Source organism: Sminthopsis crassicaudata, chromosome 2 (assembly GCF_048593235.1).
Source record: "Sminthopsis crassicaudata isolate SCR6 chromosome 2, ASM4859323v1, whole genome shotgun sequence".
Taxonomy (NCBI): Eukaryota; Metazoa; Chordata; class Mammalia; order Dasyuromorphia; family Dasyuridae; genus Sminthopsis; species Sminthopsis crassicaudata.
Genome location: NC_133618.1, coordinates 493935887 through 493961098, shown reverse-complemented (window position 1 = coordinate 493961098; position 25212 = coordinate 493935887). Strand labels below are relative to the sequence as shown.

Genomic DNA, 25212 nt, shown 5'->3' with positions numbered 1-25212 from the left:
TGGATGATAGATTTACTCATGTAGGCTTTTAGGGAAAATTGCAATTGTTTGGAACAAATCCCTAATCAGAAAGATGACACTGAGAGTAACTTTGCTTTCCCAAAACATGACCCTTGGTGCCCCTGTCAGCAAATTCTGGGCTAGACTCAGATCTATTTCTCCTCTAATTTTTAAAAAGTATAATCTTTAATTTTAAGGTCACAAATCCACTTAGAATGTATTGTAGTATATGGTTTAAGGTGCTGGTCTAAGCCTCATTTCTGCCAAACTGCTTTCTAATTTTCCAGTAGTTTTCAATCAGATTAGGAGTTTTTCTCTAGGTGTTTTTATTTTCCACTTTATCAAGCACTGGGTTCTTGAATTCCATTGGTTTTTGATTCTCCTTATTCAGTCTGTTCCGCTGTTCTCTTTTATTTTTTTAACCAATGCTAGATAATTTTGATGATTGTTGCTTTATAATACAATTTGAGAGCTGGAAGTGTTATTCCTCTCTCTTCCCCCACTTTTCATTATTTCTCTGAATATTCTAGATGTTTTGTTTTTCCAAATGAATCCTGCTACTGTTTTATAAAATTCTATTAAGTATCTACTTGATCATTTGACTGGTATACACATTAAAAGTCGCCATGAGAAATGAACATTCCTCCATTTTCCTTTAATTTCTTTAAGGTGTCTCTGTAGTTGAAAACTATACAAGTGTTTTGTGTGCTTTGGTGGTAAATCCTCAGATATTTTATACATTTGGAAGTTATTAAGAATGGGATTTCTCTTTCTGCTACTGCTTCTTTGTTATATAAAAATGTTGATTTTTGTAGCCTTCAACTTTGCTGAAGATATTTTCGCATTCAGCATCATCTTTACTGATTTCTTTTTTTCCATGTATATCATCATGTCACCAACAGAGATGGTTCTATCTTATCTTTACCTATTTCTATGTCTTTAATTACTTTCTCTTATCTTGTTCCAGACCTATACCAAACACCTAGTGGGGAAAAGTGTCCTCATTTCACTTCTCAGAATTCAATTTTAATTTTTTTGGTTGCTTTTCCTGTTAACATTGTTGTAGTCATTTAATAAAATGTTTTCCTAGTTCTTCCTACTTTACTTTCTATTAGTTCATGAAAGTCTTCTCATGCTGCTCCATATATTCATGGTTTTGTATACTATAGTAATTTTCTTCTACATTGACATACCATCATTTATTTAGCCATCCCTTAAAAGATGACATCTTTTTTCTTCCTAGTTCTTCTTTGTTACTACAAAAAGTGCTGCCGTAAATATTTTGGTACATGGAACTGTTTATCGTTGACTTTCTTGGGAGGTTTGTGCCTCTCAATTCGATCTTTTAGTCAAAGGTATGAGCATTTTAGTAATCTTTTTTTTGGTCACATGTCTAGTTCTTCTAATTGTTGGTAGATATGATTCCAGTCTTTTACTGTGGCTGCTTATAAATCCTGTACAATTCTAATTGTATCTTCACAATATCTGAATGGTTTTTCTCTTGTTTCTTGCAAAATTTTCTCTTTGATCTGGGGGTTTTGAAATTTAACAATAATGTTCCTAGGTATTTTCCACAACGGATCTTTTTGAACTGGTAATCAGTGAATTTTTTCTATTTCTATTATCCCCTCCTCTTCTATCACTCTAGCATAGTTTTCTTGAATTACTTCTTTTTTATTTTTATTTTTTCTTTTCCTCTCCTTTCCCCCATCCCCTCTTCCCCTAGATGTCAAGTAGACCAATACATGTTAAATATGTTAAAGTATATGTCAAATACAATATATGTATACATATCCATACAATTATTTTACTACACAAGAAAAATCGGACTTAGAAATAAGGTAAAAATAACCTGAGAAGGAAATAAAAAATGCAAGCAGACAAAAACAGAGGGAGTGAAAATGCTATGTTGTAGGTTTATACTTATTTCCCATAGTTCTTTCACTGGGTGTAGCTGCCTCTCTTCATTATTGAACAAATGGAACTGATTTGGTTCATCTCATTGTTGAAGAGGGACACGTCCATCAGAACAGATCATCACACAGTACTGTTGTTGAAGTATATAATGATCTCCTGGTGCTGCTCGTTTCACTCAGAATCAGTTCATGTAAGTCTTTCCGGGCCTTTCTGAAATCACCCTGCTGGTTATTTCTTAAGAACAATAATATTCCATGACATTCATATACCACAACTTATTCAGCCATTCTCCAATTGATGGACATCCATTCAATTTCCAGTTTCTAGCCACTACAAAAAGGACTGCCACAAACATTCTTGCACATACAGGTCCCTTTCCCTTTTTAAAAATCTCTTTGGGCTATAAGCCCAATAGTAACACTGCTGGATCAAAGGGTATGCATACTTTGCTAACTTTTTGAGCATAGTTTCAAATTGTTCTCCAGAATGGTTGGATGCATTCACAATTCCATCAACAATGCATCAGTGTCTCAGTTTTTCCACATTCCCTACAATATTCAGCATTATCTTATCCTGTCACCCTAGTTAATCTGACAGGTGTGTAGTGGTATCTCAGAGTTGTCTTAATTTGCATTTCTCTAATTAATAATGGTTTGGAGCATCTTTTTATATGGCTAGTTTCAATTTCTTCGTCTGAGAATTGTCTGTTCATATTCTTTAACCATTTATCAATTGGAGAATAGCTTGATTATCAATTGGAGAATAGCTTGATTCTTGAATTACTTCTTGCATTATTATGTCAAAATTCTTTTTTTGATCACATGTTTCAGGCAGTTCAATTATTCTTAAGATTTTCTTGATCTGTTCTCTGGATCTTTCATTTTTCTTAGAAGATGTTTACATATTGTTGTTGTTTTTTCATTCTTTATAATCTGTTTTGTTATTTCTTGGTCTCTCATAGCTTCACTGGCTTCACCTTGACCAATTCTAAATTTTTTATTTTGCTGAGTCAATTGGGGCAAAGTGACTTGTCCAGGGTCACACAGCCAGGAAGTGTTAAGTATTTGAAATCACATTTGAACTCAAGTCCTCCTGACTTCAGGGCTCTCTCTTTAGATACTTATAGGTCTAAAATTATGAGGCACCAAGCTTTGTTGTAATGGCACGCAGTACAATTACAGTAGGAATATTCTTAATGGCCTAGGGCAGAGATCTCTCCCTTTAAAATAAAAAGCTGCATTTTATACAGTGAATTGGCCTTAAACTAGAAGTAACTACTCAAAGCAGCTGGATTCTTTCACCAGCTTATGGAAGCCTGTTCATTCCCCAAGGAAAAAATTTCAGCAATTGTGAGACAATTAATGCTAATCAGTTCTTGTCAAATTAACAGCTGTGAAAACTGTACTGAGAAGGTAGATATTATATGTCTTTGTAATTGCTGAATGTTTTTGGCTTCTTTTCTAGGTCACACAAGCTACTTAAAGGCATAAATGGCAAGCTCATCAAATTTTGCAGATGATGGGGGTTGAGGTCCCTTTAAGATTCCTTTCTGATTCCCAACCCCCCATGGCTGAAGAGCTAGGATTTTTGATTCACAAATCCTGGTCAAAAAGCACGCTTTTGAATTCCAATGATATCCAAGCTTTCCCAGCCCCCACCAGATCTGAGCTAACTTGGGCTTTCCTAGTTCTCCACTATCTGTACTGATTTCCCCAACCCCCACAAACAGCTTCTTCCTTATCTAAAAACCCATTGAATTCTATTCAATGCTAACCCTGGCCAAAACCAGCCAGGAGCCGGGGACTTCACCCACCTTCAAGATTATAAAAAGGGGAACCCTGGAAGTCCACTCTTGGCAGGAGCCCTAAAGTATGATGTCCTTACACTGACCATGTAAGGATTCCTGTCCACCTGGCGACCAACTCTGGCCCTGGCGTCTTTCTACCTTTACCCTTACTTCCAAACTCCTACAATAAACCTTTTTTTATCAATCTAGGTTTTCGGGCCTGTAAATTCCTTTACAAGGGACTCTGTGCCGTCACTAGACTATCCTTGCACCGAACCAAAAGGGGTTCCCCCTTTCCTAACTTTCATCACAGATACCACAAAGCTGAAAAGGAAAGCTAACATATTGGTTAATGGTTAATATAAAAAGATCTCAAAAGACTGAATAGGGCTGAATCTAATAAAATGAAATTCAATAAAGATACAAATAAAACCTTACATTTGAGTGAAAAATAAATTTCAACTTCATAAGCACAACACAGAGGAAGCATCGTCAGAAAAAAAGTTTTTATGAAAAAAAAATAGGGGTTTTATTGGATTGTAAGTTTAATAATAATCATCAGCAAGATATGGAAATTAAAAAAAAAACAAACTAATATACTGTTTGGGTTTCATTAAGAAACAGATCTGAGTAATAAGGAGATGATAGTTTTACTATCTGAGTTTGATGGACCTCCTTTAAAAAATTTTGTTCAGCAAAGAGCACCAAAATTTTGTCTTTTTAAAAAATAAACTATTGACGTCTATCTATATCTATATCTATATCTATATTTGTATAACTTGTATTTCCTAACTTATTTCTCCTCCTTCATTATAACAAAGAAAGAAGAAAAAACAGTTTAGCAAAGCTAACAAACACATCAAAAAAAAAAAAAAAAAAAAAGATTATCTGTAATGCTTCACATTCATACTATCCCACCTTTGCAAAGAAGGGAGGGAGGCTATTGTTTTCTATGTCTTCAAAGGAACAAGTGTGGTGATTATAATTTTTTAACATTCAGTTTCAACTGTGGTGTTATTGTACTTCCCACTTATTGTTGACGTCATTATGTATATTGTTTTTATAGTTCTGCTTTCTTTACTTTCTATCAGTTCACTAAAGTCTTCCTATGCTTCTCTTTATTTTTTGTTTCTAATATTCTATTACGTTCATCTACCACAACTTGTTTAACCATTCCCAAACTGATAAACATCTACTCTGTCTCTAGTTCTTTGTTTTTATGGGAAATGCTTTTTTTTGGTTTGGTGAATCTTTCTTTTCTTTGACCTCCCTGAGGAACTCATATCCAAGAGTGAGATTTTTGGGTTGAAGGGTTTTTTTTAGGAATAAAATCAAATTGCTTTCCAAAATGACCAGAAAAATTCAGTTGTACCAACAGTGTACTAAAGTAGCTATCTTTCTGCAATTTGGGTCCCACATTTTAAAAAAGGCATAGATAGAATGGAATGTTCAGAAGAGGACAACTACAAATGACAACTAAAGGAAGGACAACTAAACTATGTCATATGAAGATTACATGAAAGAAATGGGCATGTTTATTAGTCTGAAGAGAAAAGTTAGGGGGGGAAAAGCTAACTGTCTTTATCATTTGAAGGGTTGTCATATGGAGGAAAAAATATACTTTTCTGTTGGGTTCCAGAGGGGAAAACTAGAAAAAGCTTGGTGAGATTTCTTCTTCCTTGAAAGTCTCAAGTAGATGTTTGAGAAGCCTGTTGAGTGTAATATAGTGGAGATTCCTTTGTGTATGGATGGGTTGACTAGTTGCTTAGATTCTTTCTAATTCTCAAATTCTGTGATTCTGGGTCTGCAAATCTGTAGAAAGTCAAACACCCACCCACACCCACACCCACACCCACCCACACCCACCACAGACATACATAGAATGCCCAGTCTGGGCACATCCCTTACCTTGGCAAAATGATTTTTTCTTCAGGTGACAAGAAGGCATAGTCATTGAAAGTGCTAAATTTGATGGAAGGTGGATATTTGAATGGTTTTGCTCCAAAATTGAACTCACATTGTTGATATGACATGAAACTTGCTGCAGCAAAAAACCCTGATCTGCAGAGTAAAAATGCATGCAAAGTTAAAAAATGACGACAACATAGCAAAATTTAAGTTTCAAAAAGTTATTCCTAGTGGCCCATGACATCTTCTGCCTGATAAGGAATCCCGGTATGGTTTTGCCTACTGACCTTAGCCATGGAGCCTCCTCTTTCCTTATAAAAATCACTGCCTTTGCCCTCCCTATGGCTACTGTAATGGCCTCATCATTGGCTTCCATATCTCTGGTCTGTTCCTTATATAAGTGTCCTCATGCCAAGACCTGACTTGGTGTTTTCTGGTTTCACACACTGAACAAAACACAAACTGGCATTTAAGGACTTTGATATTCTAGCTTCAGCCTACTTTAGCATTTTAACATTATTTCCCATTACAATTGAAAGATACTACCAGCAATTCTCTTAACTTTTCCTGTTTTTGGCCTCTGCATTTCCAAAGACCACTTCCTCATTCCATTAAGTAATGCACTCCCTTGTTTCCATTAGCTGAAATCCTTCTCTTCCTTGAAGGCTCAACATAAGATGCTATCCTATTCCATGAAGCCTTTACTGACTGACCAGAGGAAAATGATCCTTCCACCCTCAAATTTTCTGTGATCACTTTGCATAGTTTTTTTTTTTTCTTTTATGACACCATTCTTATTCTCATACATGTAGTAGTCTATCATTCCTTGCATAAATTTCTGTGAGAGCAAGGATTATCATTTTTTATCTTTGTACTTATATTGCCTTATCCATAATAATTTTTCAGTGTTAGGGGGTTCTTAACCTTTTTTTTTTTGTGTCATAGATTTCTCTGGCAATTCAGTTAAGTTTATGGACCAACCCCTTTGGGCAACTTAGTTCAAATTTAGCCTCAGACACCCCCCCTTCCTAGCTGTATGGCCCTGAGCAAGTCACTTAAACCTGTTTGCCTCAGTTTCTTCATCTGTAAAATGAACTGAAAAAGAAAATGGGAAACTACTCTGGTATCTCTGCTCCCTTCCAAAAAAAACCCACAAACCCAAGTAGGGTTCAAAAGGAATCTGACATGACTGAAAAATAACAGGGACTTCTTTTCATAACAATGTTTTAAAATGTATAAAATAAAATACACAGGATTACAAAGAAAACCAATTATACTAGTGCAATTATGAAAATATTAATAAAACAAATTCATGTACCATAAGTTCTATTCTCATCAATAGTCTTTGTTTGCTCTCATTCAATTTTCCTCTTACATATACAGTCATAGTTTGGTTTCTAGTCTTCTGGTCCTTTCCCTCCACTTTACATTCTTTCATAAAACTTTTCAGGACAGCCAGATGGAGCCATGGATAGAATACCGGCCCGGAAGTCAGAACACCTGAGTTCAAATTGGGTCTCAGACATTTTATATTTTCTAAACTGTGTGATCCTGGGCAAGTTACTTAACCCCAATTGCCTCAGAAAAGAAAACAAAACAAAACAAAAAAAAAAAAAAAAAAAAAAGTTTTCCCAGATTTCTAGGTATTCCTTTTACTGGTCATTATTAATTGTATTATAATATATCATTGTATTTTGGTTGCTTCCTTCACTCCCTCCATCTTTGAATAGATAACTCCTTTTAAATAAAATAACACATTTAGATTATAATCCTGTAAAGGATTATAAAGGAATCCTGAAACTCTTGAGTCAAATGCACTGAGGTCAGACAATTGAGCACTTGAGGCTAATTACCGATTTGACAATACTCTATATATGCTTGGAAAAATGGCCCTTCCCACTATCCTGTGCTGGCCCAATCATTTGGTGTATACAGAGAATTTGGGAGGGACTAGGAGGTGCTGGGAGACTAGACAGACTGACTCTGGGTGGGAGACTAAGAGGTGAGCTGGCGAAGATTCTGCTTCCATCCCCTTGACTTCTACCACTGAAGATTAAGAATAAAGACTTTTGCTTACCCTGACTCCAGCTGATTCTAAAGTATCCAAGGTGCTAATGGGGTTGTCACATAATCCCACTAATGGAATTACTGAGTCAAATAATATGATTATTTTTAGAAAATTTTACTATGTTTGGCTGGATTGTTTCCTAAAAAGATCTTACAAGTTTGTAATAATACCTGTTATGAACAAGTATACCTGTCACTCTAAAACACTATGAGCACTGAGTTTCATTGCTTTTGATATTTTTTCCCCTGCCAATTTGATTGGGGTAGGAAGGGACAGGAAAGATGAGGGCTAGGGTAGCTAAAAAAACAAAAGAAAGAAGAAAGGAAGGTCATTAAAACATTTAATTCTAATATCTATAAAGAAATGCCTATTTTATTTGAAGTTTAAGTTCAGAATTTAAATATTTTTTTTAAAAAAGAAAAAAATCAAATTCCAATTTGATGGGTCTGAAGTGGTCTTAGAAATTTGTTTTAATTTGTTTCCCTCTATTAATAAAGCTGAGGTTGACTATTTTTCCAAGAGATTATTAATAATCTGTGTGTCCTTTTTAAAAAGTTGTCTGTTCAAATACTTTGACTATTTATTCATTTTATCTTGTAGTCCAAGCTGACTTTTAATAGCTATTTTTATACTGTAGATGTCAAGATTTATCTGTAATATGTGCCTTATTTTTTCTTTATCTATTACTTTCTTTTAAATTTAATCATATTGTCATATATTTCCATTATGACAAATTTTAGTCCAAATACTACACCAAAGATACTCCAATTTGCCAGCACAGAAACTTCATATAAAGAGACAATATAAATACAGATTTTCTAGAAGAACATGGATCTTGCTTTGTTTAGGTCCACAAATCCAAATGGGAAAGATACTTACACAGCAGATGTAAAGACTTGCTTCTCAGAAGGAAGCTGGCTGCCATTTAAGCAAAAGATCATTTGTTTTTCTTGCAAGTCTAGAAGAAACCCTATTGTATCTCCTAGAAGATAAAGCAAACATGTTAAGATTATAGATTTTAAATTCTAGTGTTATTTGTTATTCCAACAATGGGGACCTCACTTATATGCTTTTATTTCCAAATGTGTTACATGCTGGTACATTCCAGTCTGAGAAAAAACAAGATAGACTCAAGATGTAGGTAATAAGTATTTCTCTTAAAAAATGAAATCCTGATTCATTAATGATCTACTTTTTTCACTAATGATCTATCTACCTGTTCCTAACTATTATTTGCTGTTAGGGTTCCTGGCAATCATAATAGAGAGTTCTAAGCGGAAAACTTTTTTTGTATCTATCTGCTTTATACTGTGCCAAGAATACCATTAAGTAAGGAGCATATGGCCATTTTAACTTCATGAATCCTGATTTTTAGGGGAATCATAATTTCAGTATTCATGGAGCCAAGTTTGTGCAATAGTTTTTGTTCAAAACATCACCACAGTGAAAAATAAAATTCAAACAACCTTCAAGGATAGTTGAAATGTCAGTATAGTTTAACTTAATATAATATTCAATATACTTGGAATTAAAATGCTAAAGAAAATGCAATTTTATGAGGAGGAAAATTCTTAAAAATCCAAAATTTACAAAAAATTTGTTATAATAAGTGCTATTAGAATACAATTATTTTCCCCCTTTTATTCTTCATGGCTTAAAAATACCCCAAACCACAATATTAGAGACTTAATAGTAAACAACAATTTTAGCTAGGTCCCCAAATCCAATGTTAAATGAATACCTTCTTTCCAACAAGGATGTGAATGTGGTTTACTCCTGGCATTATACCAAATCAGCTGCCGGCAGCCATCATATGCACAAGAATATTCATCATCTCCAATACCATAGCCTTCCTGTAGAGAAGGCAAAATAGCAAGACTTTTACATGCTTGGTTTATGACACAGATATGGTGCTGATAACTAAACCAGGGAGGGTCAAAACAGAGAAAGAAAATTATAGACCAATTTTCCTATGAATATTGATGCAAAAATTTTAAATGAAATATTAGCAAAGAGATTACAGCAAATTATTACCAGAATGATATACCATCACTAAGTAGGATTTACACCAGAAATGCAGAACTGGTTCAATATTAGGAAAACTGTTAGCAAAATTGACAGCAGAAATCATATGATTATTGCAGTAGATGCAGAAAAGCATTTAACGGGGTCCAATACCCATTCCTAGTAAAAACATGAGAGCATAGCAATAAATGGAGTCTGAGATCAGATTTGAACTTAAATCTTCCTGACTTCCTGACTATGCCCAGAGCTCTAATCTCTGCACTGCCAGCTCCTTTCAGACTTCTTCTGTTAACTTATCATAGTGTAGAATGAATCTGGGCACACCTTGTACTAGTGGACTATAAGCTCCCACAGTTCATTTCAAAATGTAAAGGATTTTGAATACAGGCTGAGTCACAGATTGTGTGGCTAATTGTTGGAGGACCAGCCTAGCTGAATTCATAGAGGTTCAATACCAGAACAACAAGTACTAGATGTGGCCAGTTACTGACCACAGAAAATGATCACAAGGTATTTACTAAGTCAGACAGGCCCAATGGATCTCTTTGCTGGCTCAACATCTTCATCCTAGAATGGGAGTCCCTGTTAAGGGTACTTCCCTCATGCTATGGCTAGCCAATTCCTTCCTTCTTTCTCAAATTTCTGACATTCATTCAGGCTTGCTTACCATCTCCAGAGTCAAAAAGCCCCCATTAACAAATTTTCCTTCATCCTTGTGTAGGGTAGTAGATAGAGCACACTTGTGGAGTCAGGAAGACCAGGACTCAAATCTTGCCTCTGATACTTTGAAACCATAGGCAAGTTATTTAATCTTTCTGAACCTCATCTGTAAAATGGACATAATAATACTTACACTATGATAACTATCTCATGAGAATGTTGTTAAGTTCAAATGAAATAAAATTTTGTGAGGGGTATAGTAGAAGCAAAATCAGCAAGACTTAGAAGACTAACCAAATATAGGAGAGGGGTGAGAAGCAGTGACAAGTTAAGGGTGACTCCAAGATAGTGAACCTGAATGACAGGAAGGATGATAGTTGTCTGGACAGAATTAGGGAAGTTAGGAAGTAGGGAGAGCTCTAAAGGGGAAAGATAAGTTCTTAGTTTTCACATGTTGAGGATGGAATGAATACAGGACACAAGAAACACATCACTAGACCTTTTCTTTAATACTGTAAGTTTTTTTTTTCTCCCCTGAAACAACAGACCAGAAGGAAAAGTAGACATCTTTCAGAGGGTGTTCTGTCATCATTCAGTAAACTCTCCCACAAAGTTCATTCATATCAGTCCATCTATATTCCTTTTCCCAGTCACATACCAGCTCCCAAATCATTGCTTTTCACGGAGTTTAGTCAATGGATTATACATGGTCCTTTTCTTCTCTACAACATTTGTCTTCATATTCAGGGATTTCAATGAATGGATGGCTAATAATTTGAGGGGATAGTAAGATCAAATGAAGTCAGCACTTCTAGCTGTATTCTTCTGTTTATTTATTTATTTGTTTTGCTGAGGAATTGGGGTTGAGTGACTTGCCCAGGGTCACACAGCTAGGAAGTATTAAGGGTCTGAGGCCACATTTGAACTCAAGTCCTCCTGACTTCAGGGCCAGCACTCTATCTACTCCACCACCTAGTTGCCCCATTCTAGTTGTATTCTTGATTATATCCTTCACATGTTTCCTTCAGGATTTGTCCCTTCTATCACTGTCCTATCTCTCATCTTCAAATTCTCTTTATCTAGTGGTGCTTTTTTAAATGTCCACATATGTGTCTTGGTCTTCATCGTCTTTGGAAAAAAATCTACTTTTGACCCTTACATACATTCAAGCTATTGTCTCTTTCTACTCTCCTCTTCATGAAACTCACTTATAATTATTGCTTCTATTTCCTTACCAAAAAATGATATTTTCTTTTTTTTAAATTTTTTTAAATTTAATTTTTATTTAATTTTATAATTATAACTTTTTTTTTTGACAGTACATATGCATGGGTAATTTTTTACAACATTATCCCTTGCACTTACTTCTATTCAGATTTTTCCCTTCCTCCCCCAACCCCCTCCCCCAGATGGCAGGCAGTCTTATACATGTTAAATATATTACAGTATATTCTAGATACAATATATGTGTGTAGAACCGAATTTCTTGTTGCACAGGAAGAATTGGATTCAGAAGGTAAAAATAACAGTTTACACTTATTTCCCAGTGTTCCTTTTCTGGATGTAGCTGATTTTGTCCATCATTAATCAATTGGAATTGGATTAGCTCTTCTCTATGTTGAAGATATCCACTTCCATCAGCACACATCCTCATACAGTATCATTGTTGAAGTGTATAATGATCTTCTGGTTCTGCTCGTTTCACTTAGCATCAGTTGATGTAAGTCTCTCCAAGCCTCTCTGTATTTCTCCTGTTGGTCATTTCTTACAGAACAATAATATTCCATAACATTCATATACCATAATTTACCCAACCATTCTCCAATTGATGGACATCCATTCATCTTCCAGCTTCTAGCCACTATGAAAAGGGCTGCCACAAACATTTTGGCACATACAGATCCCTTTCCCTTCTTTAGTAGTTCCTTGGGGTATAAGCCCAGTAGTAGTATGGCTGGGTCAAAGGGTATGCACATTTTGATAACTTTTTGGGCATAATTCCAGATTGCTCTCCAGAATGGTTGGATTCTTTCACAACTCCACCAACAATGCATCAGTGTCCCAGTTTTCCCACAGCCCCTCCAACATTCATCGTTATTTGTTCCTGTCATCTTAGCCAATCTGACAGGTGTGTAATGATACCTCAGAGTTGTCTTAATTTGCATTTCTCTGATCAATAGTGATTTGGAACACTCTTTCATATGAGTGGAAATAGTTTTAATTTCATCATCTGAAAATTGTCTGTTCATATCCTTTGACTATTTATCAATTGGAGAATGGCTTGATTTCTTATTAATTAAAGTCAATTCTCTGTATATTTTAGAGATGAGGCTTTTATCAGAACCTTTAACTGTAAAAATGTTTTCCCAATTTGTTACTTCCCTTCTAATCTTGTTTGCATTAGTTTTGTTTGTGCAGAAACTTTTTAATTTGGTGTAATCAAAATTTTCTATTTTGTGATCAATAATGGTCTCTAGTTCTCCCTTGGACACAAACTCCTTCCTCCTCCACAAGTCTGAGAGGTAAACCATCCCATGTTCCTCCAATTTATTTACGATTTTGTTCTTTATGCCTAAATCTTGGACCCATTTTGATCTAATCTTAGTATGTGGTGTTAAATGTGGGTCCATGCCTAGTTTCTGCCATACTAATTTCCAGTTTTCCCAGCAGTTTTTGTCAAATAATGAATTCTTATCCCAAAATTTGGGATCTTTGGGTTTGTCAAACACTAGATTGCTATTTTTATTCACTATCTTGCCCTGTGAACCTAACCTATGCCACTGATCAACTAGTCTATTTCTTAGCCAATACCAAATGGTTTTGGTGACTGTTGCTTTATAATATAGTTCTAGATCAGGTACAGCTAGACCACCTTCACTTAATTTTTTTTCATTACTTCCCTTGAAATTCTCGACCTTTTGTTGTTCCATATGAATTCTATTGTTATAAAAATGATATTTTCAAGGAGAACAGGTAAAGGCACTTTTTCTAAGGAGAGTTAAGAGTCTTATCTCTAGAATTAAGCCTTGTTTCTTTATATTTTCTATTCCTAACCTTTGATGGGTCTAGAGATTCTTCAGTGATAAATGGTTAGAAACTGATTGCCTTGTGTTTAATTTTTTTCCTCCACCATCTACTTTTTTTAAAAGGCATTTCCACATTCTCTTAATAGCCATTAAACTTTTACTTCTTTCAAAGGTAATTCAGAAAATACTCAACCACACAAAGAGCAAAACCTCTACTGACTATTCATCCCTAAGTCAACAAAAAAGCAAATAAATCAGGCACACTGGAGATTGCCATCATTATCACCTTTTGATTTCCTTTATCAACATCCCAGACTGGATTATCCAAAAATTTAGCTGTACCACTTTCTTAATATTCTTAAAATGAAATGCTACCTGGCCAAGACCTTTGTCAGAAGTCTTGTGCGATAGACATCTTTGCCAAAAAGTCTGCCAAGTTCACATATATTTTTAGTATTCATGGCTTAAAGTAGTGGTTCTTAAAATCTGGTTTAGGCACTCTGAATGTCCCTCATATCCTTTCAGAGTGTCCATGAGGTCAAAAGGACATTCACAATAGTGTATTTTAATTTTAATTCTAATCTGATACAGATAGATATAACCTACACAAACATAAGTTCTTCAATAATTAAGAGAAGAAAGGGGTCCTGAGACCAAAAAAATTTGAGAACCACTGGCTCATAGTAGTTCTACTGGGCCACCAATTCAGCATTGTTGTCAACCTCTACCTTCCTGGGTCCCTTCAATAGCTCATGCTTTTTGGGAAAGGGGCCCTGGTGTAGCCCATCATTCTACTGCTCTGTTGACTTAAAATCTTCTTTCTTTCTTGATCCACTTGCATTGGCTTAACTATAATTCCTCAATCATAATATTCCCTATCCAGTTTCTTGTGTCCCATTGCTGGAATGCTATTTTTCATCTCTATATCCCTTAGTTACCCAGCTTCCTTCAAGACTGAAATCCCATTCACAGAGACCCATAAATCTCCAAGTCCTCTCAGCTGTGTCTTTCTCTTCTCTTCAATCATCTTCGTGTGTGTGTGTGTGTGTGTGTGTGTGTGTGTGTGTGTGTGTGTGTGTGTGTGTGTGTGTGTAGTTATATGTTAGGTTCTTACTAAGTGCTAATGAGATAATGAGATATTAGGTTCTTACTAAGTGCTAAGTCGGTACTTGACAATTCTCTAGTTCTGGCCATGACTGGGAGTTTGACTTGTGAATTCCTGGGGAAGAGCTTGCATGCTTAGGAGGAGCAAGTTCATTGGTTGAAGTAATTTTTCCCAGAAACCTTTACATTATCCCATGCCCATTCTCTGGGAGGATAAAAGAGGGCAGCTCTGGAGGAAAAGAGAGTCTCTGCTCTAGACCAGACTTGAGGCATCTCTCTGCAGGAAGGGAAATCACTTCTCTGGACCAGAGTTAACGGCAACTGTCTGGAGACAACGGTTCTCTACAGGAAGAAGAATCTGTCCGAGAGATTTGAGTTGACACAGCAGATCTCCTCCCAGAGAGCGATCAGCAGCTTCTGGATACAACAGCACGTTACTGTTATAGTTATTTATATATTGTTGTCCCTATTATAATTTGAGATACTTGAGGGCAGGGGATGTTTTTACCCCCCAGAAAAACAACAAAAAAAAGTATCTTCAGGTCTTAGCACAGTATCTAACACATAATAAGGAGTTAAGAAATGCTTGTCAACTTTTTCCTTTTTTTGTTCAGATGTAAACTCCTAAGGCGAAATCTTCCTAAGTCAAATCTTCCTTTTCCTTCCTCAAACTGTCTTCGCCTAAACGATCTACCTTGTGAGACAGACACTGTTTTACTTTGGTTTCTGCATCTTCTGACACCTACCATGTTTTGCAAATAGTTGTTTAAAAAATATATATATATATATACAAATAATTTGGGGGGGGGGACTGTGAGGAATTTTCTAACAAACAGATGATATTATGATTTACACTGGAGGAGGAAGAACCAACATTGATGAAATCACAGATTCCTGAAGTTATCAGTTTTCCAGATTATATTTACTTCTCTCATTAGCACAGATAATCAAGAAAAAGGAATTTATTGAATACTTCAATATTTTGAAGGCAATATCATTTCACTCATGTGGGTATTTCCTCCAATGATGCAAATTACAAGCTATCCACACTTTCTTATCCCATGAGTCTTCTCCATATTCTCCAATAAATTTTCCACAGGAGGGCCATTCAATGAGGTAAGGCTTTCCCCCAAATCTTATGTTATATATATCCCCCTTATGTTATATAGATGCCAATAGAGTATTCAAATTCCTTTATACTTTCTATATGATTGGCCCTTTGTTTTTCAGCCTCTTTGATGATAAATTTTACATAATCTTTAATAGGCAATTTGCATTGGTTATAGGCTACATCTTTTCATTGTCTTTTGTGTAACTTGTAATTTTCATTCCCCAGAGACTGTGGCATTCCATAATTTGTAGCTATATAACATCTCCTGAAAAACAATCATGTTAAAAAAAGATGGATTTATATCCAAAGCTTAGGGTCATTAAAGTTGCTAAATAACTTTCCAAAATCAGTGTATTCTCTTCTATTCAATTCTGAGCCCAATTGAATGTTTATCCATAATGTCTGTCCCAGATAGATGTACTAGTTGGCTTGGTAGCAAGGCAGAGACATGGGGTCAAGGCCAGGCAATATTACTTGTAATTCACCAACTGGTCTGCTCTATCCATTGGCTACACTAGCTATATTATTCTATAGGATCATGGTAATTGGTTTTTTCCAAATGATTATCAGCCTGTAAGGCAACATTTGAGCAGCAAAAACAAGTATCACAAAGGAGTCCTTTTTTATCTTTAATTTCTATTATTCTATGACTTATTGACCAAGGGCCCTTCAAAAGAAAAAATAAAATCCTGGAGATGGCCTAAAACAAGATGAAGTCTGAATCTATTTTACACACTTTAATATCTAAGATATTTTTTTTAAAAAACAAAGCTAGAGATTCAGTCTTAAGAATTCCTGTTTTTAAAAATTAGTTCCAATAATATTAATCTTAGCTCTCCTTACATAGAACAAAGTAAAGTAGCTATGTAAAAAGATATATTCTAAAACTCCCTTTGAGCTCAGTGATTTAAAAATCTGTTATGGATGCAAAGAAGCTTCTTGGTATGTGGTAAAATTACTTAAAAAGAATGAACAAATTAGAATTTTGACTAGCCTTTATCAAAGGTATGTTTCAAATGTTTCATCTTGTTCAATGGAACTGTTAATAATTACTTTTTAAATAAAAAATGTTTAATGTAAAGGACTAGAATTGAGCAATGCACTTGGATAATGAAGCACGTGAGACTAATTAAAGTTGACCCTCCCTATCTGTTCTGTGATGACTTGATTGGTGGGACAAAGAGGGGGAAGTGACATGTGTGGGAGGAGTAGGAGGAGGAAGAAGAGGAATTGAGACACAGAAGCTGACTCAGTCTCTCCTGGCGTTTGAGGGAGGACGGTGTGTGTGAGATTACTAGGCCTAACCCCCTGACCTTGACTGTAAAAGATCAAGAATAAAGACATTTAGTGATCCTGACTCCGGCTGATTTCTGGGAAGACAGAGTTCCAGCAGTTTAATTGATTGTTAAAGGAAAAAAAAAAAACCCAACACATTGCTATTATTTTCCCCATCTGAACCCTGAATTGAATTCTCTCTTGAAACAAAGAAATATTGTTAAAAAACAAAATAAGCCAACACATTGGGCATGTCTGATAGTGTTTGGCTTATTACACAATTATAATCCACCACTTCTCTGTCAAAAGGAGAGAAGTATGTTTTGCTATCAATTCTCATATTCATTTATTTCAAATCCTCCATGTGCATATTTATTGGTGATATATAAACATACAGACATAGTTATAAATCCCCAAAGAATTTACTCTGTAGTTGACAACAAGAAGAAATTAGATGCCCAAGGCACATTTTAAAAATATGTCTTTAGAATATCCTTTCTAAACTAAAAATCCCTATTGGGGGATTTAAGGATTTTTTTATTTTATAAAAAAATGTTAATCCTAAGAGACTTAAGTATATAGCAGGAATTAATTATCTTGCAAAAGTATATAATGCATTTGTATGACTATAACTTTTAAAAAAAATCTCTAAAACAATAACAACTAAGAGCAAAATTGTGTTTGTGGCAATATCAGAATCCTGATTTGTGAAGAGATTAACTCAGACTTTATCACTTTTTAACAAGGAACTAAATATTTAAATAAAAAAATGTATAAAACGAAATCCAAAGCTTGTTACACTGCTTTAAAAAGAAGACTGTTTTTCGTTTTCCCCACCTCCCCCCAATCCTTTTTAAAGTCTCTTAATTTTAGGAGCCAACCATATGCTATTATTACATGTTATAAACTAGCATACATCTATCATGTACTTAACTCTGGCATTTTAGGCTGACAGGCTAAGTTTTAAAAATATTTTGTAATACTCAGCTACAGACATATTTATTAGATCTCCTCTAGGCTTGAAGTAAATTCTGCTGACAAATTAGGAGACAGGATAATTTTATCTTTCAGCTTTTCCCTGTGTCTGAGTCAAAAGAATAACTACCATGGCTTAGTAAAAACATGGGTTTTAGACCTAGGTCTTATTAGCAATGTGTAATCTCACAAACAAATCTACTTCTATGAGCTTTGGTTTTCTCATATGTAAAATGTAGATAACCACTCTGCCCTTCTCATCTCAAAGGAATATATTCTAAGGCTCAAATAAGGAGTGGATGTGAAAGGGCTCTGAAAACTATAAATCACAAAACATGGATATGGATTATGATGATGATCTCTTTAAAAACTATCCCTTCTTGGTTGTTTACAGTTTGGTCTTCTCTGCCCAGTGGAACTGCTCTGTTAAACATCAGATTAAACTTGAACCCTGATGGGCCTAAATTCAGACAGTGCATTACAAAGAAGAACTAAGAGGTTCCTAACAGAAGTAGTTCACTGGGAACTTGATCCTGACTGATTTTCACTTGACTCTATTAGCCTTTAGAAGACCTTTGTGCATACCAGGCAATGATCCAAAATTGCCTTTCCTGCTCGTTAATGTCCACCAAAGGATTTTGAGTCTCCAAAACAATATCAAGTCACCTGAGTTCAGGAAAAAGCTCCAAACCACGGAGAGACAGCTAAGTGATAAAGTACACAGAGTACTGACCTGAAATCAGGAAGTTTTGTTCATTCATTTCAGTATGTCCAGAGTAGTTTGCCTTTTCCTTCTTCAGTTCATTTTACAGATGAGGAAACTGAGGTATACAGGGTTAAGTGACTTTCTCCGTGTTACACAGTTAGCCAGTGTCTGAGGCCAGGTTTGAACACAGGAAGATGAGTCTTCACTTCAATACTGACAGTTTATCCAGTGCACCATGATCAGGAAAATTTAAGTTCAAATCTCAACTCAGACTCTTACTTATCTGTATGACCTTGACCTTAACCTTAGTCTCCTTGAGTTCCTCATCTATAAAGTGAGGATAATAGTACCTACCTCCTAGGGTTGTTGTGAAGATGAAATGAAATGCTTTATAAAATGTTAAGTGCCATATAAATGTTATTATTACTTTAGGGCATTAATAACATAAATCAATAAAAAGAATATTCCCTTAAAGAAACTGAATATCCTGTCTATTCCTAGTTGCAGGTCAATCTGATTTGTCCCATTAGTCCTTTTTCCTTAATTGATCCTTTAGCCAAAAGTTTCAGGTGTCCCATTGAACCCTTGAATAGGATAAGTCCACTTTTGATATTCTATGAAAAACTATGTGGTCATGAGAGAAATGTTCAATTTGTGGCTACACTGTCATTTCTAAGGCTGATCCCAACCAAGAATTTAGCACGAGGGGTTAGGATTTAGAATAATTTTTTCCAATCAAAGACAATTTTTAAAAATCAGGACTTTACAACAAATAAAATTGAAAATGAATTTCTAAATCACATTTCTGACTGAATTCTGTCACAATTGGCTTATAATCTAATTATCAGAAAAAGGGTAATAGGGTGAGACTGACAAACTGGCACCAAAAAAAGTCATCTGTAGAAAAAAAAGACAAGAGGAAAAAGCTCTGCACTAATATGTTACCAGTCAGTCATACTGATTGTAACTATACCATTAGTCCTTCTAAAATTTCATGCATTTTTTTTGGGAAACAATTGGTTTTTTAAAAAATGTTGATGCTATTGACAAATTTTAAGACAAGACTGTATAGCTGAGCCAATGAAGGAACAATATTTCAGAAGGAGAGGAGCTATTAAAACCTTTCAAAACTGCAAAGCAAGGCAGAAATAAACTGCTGGCCAAGTCACAAAATAAATCACAAAAGACCAAACTAGGGCAGAGATAGAGATGGAGAAGGTCTTATAGATAAGACTACATAAACATGCTCATCTTCTAAAATAAAGAATGATGAAATCTGGAGAAACTTGTTTTTTCACTACCCATAAATTATTGCTTGGCTAAAGTTAAATAGAAACTTAAAAATTGTTTGCTGATTAACCGAGATGATTTATGATCATTGAGATTCAACACCTAAATAGTTTTTAATTCAATATAAATCAAGAAACTACTTTTCTGTATGTTAAACATAGAGAAAAATGAAAACTGTGCTTTAGGGTGATTTCATTCATGTACTTACATGATTGAGAAATTTGCTGTCTTTGGTGGCCCAGCCGATCTGCATGACTCCAGAAGTGATCACTGTAACTTCATAGTACCATACCCCAGAGTCAACACAGAATGTACAACGCACACTTTCAAAGGAGGAAGCATCACATCGAGCCTGGCAACCAAATAGCATGACAAACATAACAATGGTTACTTGACGGATGACAATAGCCTAGGTAAAATATAATCTCAGCTTGTAGTCACTGCCTCACACATTTAATGTTCTCATTATTGAAGACAAATCCTTCTTTCCTTGCCATGCACAAAACACAGAATTAGAGGAGATTGGTGGGAGTCCTTTGTGTAGATACCACAGGAATGTGGGCCCTATCAGAAGGGAGGGCTAGTGAACTTCCTAAAAACTTCCTGAGTGATTTACTACAATGGGTGATTCTAAGGAACAGCACAAGCTTTTGGAAGCAGCAGGGACTCATGGGTAGGACAATGACATAGTATTGATTCCTGAGCAACTTCAAGTCATTTTCCTTGGCTTAAGAGTCCCACTTAGGGTAAATCTATAAGTCTAGAAGATTGTACAGGTATTTGGGGGAAGACAGCGGTCCATGAGAGAAAGGAGAGTTGTCTCAATGTTTATCGGCTAAGATAAAAGTTCTTTATGGTGTTTTGGTTTTTTTTTTTGATTAAATTAACCTTTCTTATAGATGATATTTTTCTAGTCTGAGTGCTTATTTTTTTGGGTGTAGAAACCTTGACAAAAGCCAAATTCTGATTTTCTAGGTGAAACCCTAAGTGGGAGTATAAGACAAAGAGAAATAATTATTGAGAAGCCTCTAAGCATTGGTACTAAGCCACAGGTGGAAAAAGATTTAAATAATCTGTAAATTAATGCTTTTTTTTTTTTTTTTTTTTTTTACCTCCAATCCATGTGGTGAGATCTTCAGGTACTCACTGACATCATTGCTATTCAGCATGGCCCTAATGTTGGTCAGATTCACTTTCTCATAAGTAAACTGCCTGCCTTCTTTCAAAACTGCAAAAGAAAAATAAACTATGTTGCTGGATCACACACCTTTGGAAAAGAACAAAATCAACAAAGTTTAATAGTTGTGATTATAGTCTGTAAGGCGGCCAAGTTGGTCATGCTGAATGGCAGTTCTGGTTATACATTATAGTAAATGAGTATGCCTTGCTAGAAAGCAGGGAAAGTGGTATGATTTTCAATATTAAGTTCCTTACATCTAAAGAATCACAATTCCTATATACCAGAGATATACACATTACACAAAGTACAATTCTCTTTACTTCATGCAGAAAAATGTCCTGAATTCTTATAATTTGGGAATTATGATGTGGCTTGACAATGCTTGGTAAAGAATTATTTCATTTTCTGGTTTTTTTATCTCTAGCACTCAGCAAACTATATAGTACCTAGCAGAAGCTTCAGAATTGTTGTTGATATATATATATATATATCTTTTCTTGTCACTATGGAAGATTTCCTTTTAAAATCAAACAAGTTATCTCCTGAATAGCAAGTATATAACCAGCGCTGTTCTAGACACCGAAAAGGGTCCCTGTTTCTCAATCTAGTTGGACAGAGAGGTAAGGTCAGGATAAGATAAAGTCACATGAAAGAATGAAAAACCGATAGGAGATGCAGAAGACAGTATAAAATGAACAAATACAAAACATTGAAATACTTGAGCTGAATTTTGTGGTTCAGACTACACATGCTCTATTTCTGTTCAGAGGAGGGATTGGTTGAAATAGTTTGGATAGCATTTAGAGAAGTAGGAGGATTTAAATTGGGCCTTGAAGAACAGGTAGGATTTTAACATGCAGAGAGAGGAATAAAGAACAGAGAATCAAATCAAGAGACTGGGATAGGCATGGCAAATTCATGAACAGTGAGGAGACCACCTTGGCCTATGGCAGAATGTGCTTCAAGACAGTTTGAAATGTAAAATACAGCCAGGTGAGGAGGACCCTTAAAGTCAGGTAGAAGGATGTAGATCTGACACGGCAGGAAAGAAGAGTGAGAATTTATGAGCAGGGGAATGCTGAGGCAGCTTTGTTTGGAGGACTCCAAGAGAAGTCTTTCTGCCAGTAATACTACTCCTCTCAGTTGGGGATCTTTCAGGTAAAGATTCGGTCTTCTCATCATCACTTTTAGTATTATTTCATCTGCATAACACTTTGTAATCCATCTTTCTCCTATACTTATCACATTCTAATTTGTATTGGATTTATCTATGTTTTATCTTAGTGTTTCCTTGCTCACAGACAGCACTTAATATTTGTTGAATGAATAAATTAATCACTATTAGAAAAAGAGATAAAGTAGAAGTAACTTTTTCAGTGGAAGTGGAAATCATTTTAATAAAATACACTAACTTACAGAGATTGTCTAAACTCCACTGCGCACAGAAACCAACTTGACGTTTCAGATAGTCAGAATTTTCTGTCCAACTCTCCAACATGACAAGACGGTCACTAATACAGGATTTAGAGATAGTCATTTTATTTTCACCTAGCAAGAAAGAAGCAAGAGTTGAATTAGCTAACAACTACATGGTCAAATAATAGTAAACATTTCCCCTGAAATCAGTTAAAATACCTATAGGCTAAGGACAAGAGGGTAGCCATAGTCAAACATCTCAAAAAAGAAACAAACAAACAAACAAAAAATCCAAACACAGGTACTCAAAAGAGATGCTACATAATATGCTAACATATATGGTAAAAAAACAAAACAAAACAAAAAAACAAAACCAAAAACAAAAACAATCCTTCAATTGTAGAGGGGAAAAAAGAAAAGAAAGAGGCACTGTAAACAATTGGTTTTTTAAAAAATGTTGATGCTATTGACAAATTTTAAGACAAGACTGTATAGCTGAGCCAATGAAGGAGCAATATTTCAGAAGGAGAAGAGCTATTAAAACCTTTCAAAAGTGCAAAGCAAGGCAGATAAACTGAGCAGATAAGGTACTTGACTTAAAATGGTCAAGGTATAGATTACTTCTTTTTTTCCATTTGTTCATTTATTTACAATTTTATTTTTCTCTAATTACATTTTAAAAAGCTTTCAACATTTTTCTTTTTTTAAATTGAGTTCCAAATTCCTTCCTATCCTCACTGAGAAGGCAAGAAATTTGATACAGGTTACACATGTGTTGTTAAGTAGATATATTTCTGTGGCACATCCAATGGCTTAAATTCACCCTGTAAACTTTTAAAACTAAACAAATTTTTTTCGTGTAGTGTTTAAAATTTAAATAAATTGCCAATAGTTCAGAAGCATCAATACACACTTCTGCAACAGAATAAGCGTATATATGTTAGAATTCACAGCATTTGTATACATACTGGTCTGTGCAAACTTTTCCAATGCGATTAGTGCAAAAAGCATGACTGTAGGATGGGACTGGAAATTCTGAAAAAAAAAAAAAAAAAAAAAAAAATAAAAAAATTCATTTTTAATTCTGCTTCCTGTTGCCCATATAGCTACATGTGCTAATTGTTTTCTTGCTAAATATATGCTATTTTTTGAACATCAAAATTTTGCTCTGATAATTTAAAAAATATTTAATTCTAGCATTACTTCTTCCCTAAAAATTTTAACATTTGAAATAAAGACAACTTTGGGAAATAGATGCAAATATATGATTGCTTTCATTTCCTATGCTAATCCATGTTATATGTCTTTAAATATTTAACATAAATAACAATTCTGAAGCCATATACTTAAAGGTTCCATATAGACATAAAAATAGAAAACTTTATCTTCCCTAAAATGAAAAGCTCTGTGTTCTGTTTTTCAGATTAAAAGATAAAAGTTTTTAATTTTTTAGAAATTAAAAAAATAAAAGTCAGGGAAATGAGAGAATTTTAAGAATGATTGGTTTCAAATTTTAAGAAGGGATTAAAACATTGTAAGAAACAAATTCTGGTAATACTTCCAATTCCCCTCCCCCTCTCCCAATCTAAAAATTTTTGTTTTGCTTTGTAACAACAAAATTATTTTTTATATATTAGAATTAGATGATTGGCAACAACAACTGCCTTTGATATATCACTTACCAGGCTCTGTAACAAATATTCTAATATCCCCGGACTAAGTAAGCTTATACTTGCAGGACCTGTAGAGTTAACAATAAATATACTATATAACATTACAATGGCACATCTCTAAAATTGGTGTATTGCATTTTCCTATTAGTAAATACTAAAGTGTCAACTACATGGTTATACACAAAATCATCTGGTTCATAAACAAGATATCCAAATGTACTTGGAAGTTAATCCTCAAGTTTCCTGTATGAATATTCAGGAAGAACAATTTCCAAACTCCCTTTAAGACACAGTTTTAAGTTGTACCAAAAAGGAAGATATTGTTTAACTCTCTGTTTGGTTTGGTTTTTAAAAAAAGGCCCAGGTTTGGAGTCAAGAGCTGAGTTTCAATTCCAGTTTTGCTACTTGGGGAATAATTTCCCCTCTTTAAACGTCAATTTCTATAGATATAAAATGAAGGGTCTGGACTTCTGGACTAGATCACATCTTAGATCCAAAGCTATTTTGTGGCTTGATCTAGAAGGGGCAGGTTAGGCTTTTTAATCAAAAGGGCTTCTCTTTTGTACAAGGTTGTAAGGCCATGTCAGGAGAATACATGACATTACATAAAGCTAGAAATCATAACAACTGAAATCAAAATTGACTCTATCATTTCCATGTAATTATTAAATTTTAGGAGGCCTATATAATGACAGTTCTACTCTAAAAGAAATGAAAACTCTGGAAAACAGTATCTTTCAGCTATAGGCACTCAAAACACTACAGTAAGAAATTACATAAACTATGGTTAAGGTTAAAAAAAAAATTCAAACCTTTTATTTCAAAAGGGGAAAAAAAAACAACAAGAATTTTTAAGTTCTCATTAAAATGAACTGAAAGAAAAATAAGAGTTCTGATCACATAGTGTTTGCCAAGATGGGACATGTCTAGTCCGTAGGACAGATTTAGTACTTATTTAATTTCCAAGATGTGATCTTATTTATGTCTTTAGCTGAATAAATACAAGAGTTTAACAGTTCTAATAGCCATATCCTAAAAGGTTTCATATAGATATGAAGATAGAAAACCTTATCCTCTCCTAAAATGCAAAGC

At 34.7% G+C, this 25212-nt stretch overlaps 1 protein-coding gene across 9 annotated transcripts in view; it reads right to left on the bottom strand.

Annotated features, from left to right (window-relative positions):
• Nucleotides 1-25212, bottom strand: part of RSPRY1 (ring finger and SPRY domain containing 1) — a 60107-nt gene that overhangs the window by 2467 nt on the left and 32428 nt on the right. For all 9 annotated transcript variants that reach the window (XM_074293496.1, XM_074293499.1, XM_074293497.1 and 6 more), the window contains 8 exons: nt 24130-24188; nt 23416-23482; nt 22448-22579; nt 20964-21079; nt 20060-20203; nt 9421-9532; nt 8559-8661; nt 5612-5764 (listed from right to left, as the gene is read on the bottom strand). In XM_074293496.1, the coding sequence (XP_074149597.1) occupies nt 5612-5764; nt 8559-8661; nt 9421-9532; nt 20060-20203; nt 20964-21079; nt 22448-22579; nt 23416-23482; nt 24130-24188 (886 nt within the window). The remainder of the gene's footprint in view (nt 1-5611; nt 5765-8558; nt 8662-9420; nt 9533-20059; nt 20204-20963; nt 21080-22447; nt 22580-23415; nt 23483-24129; nt 24189-25212) is intronic.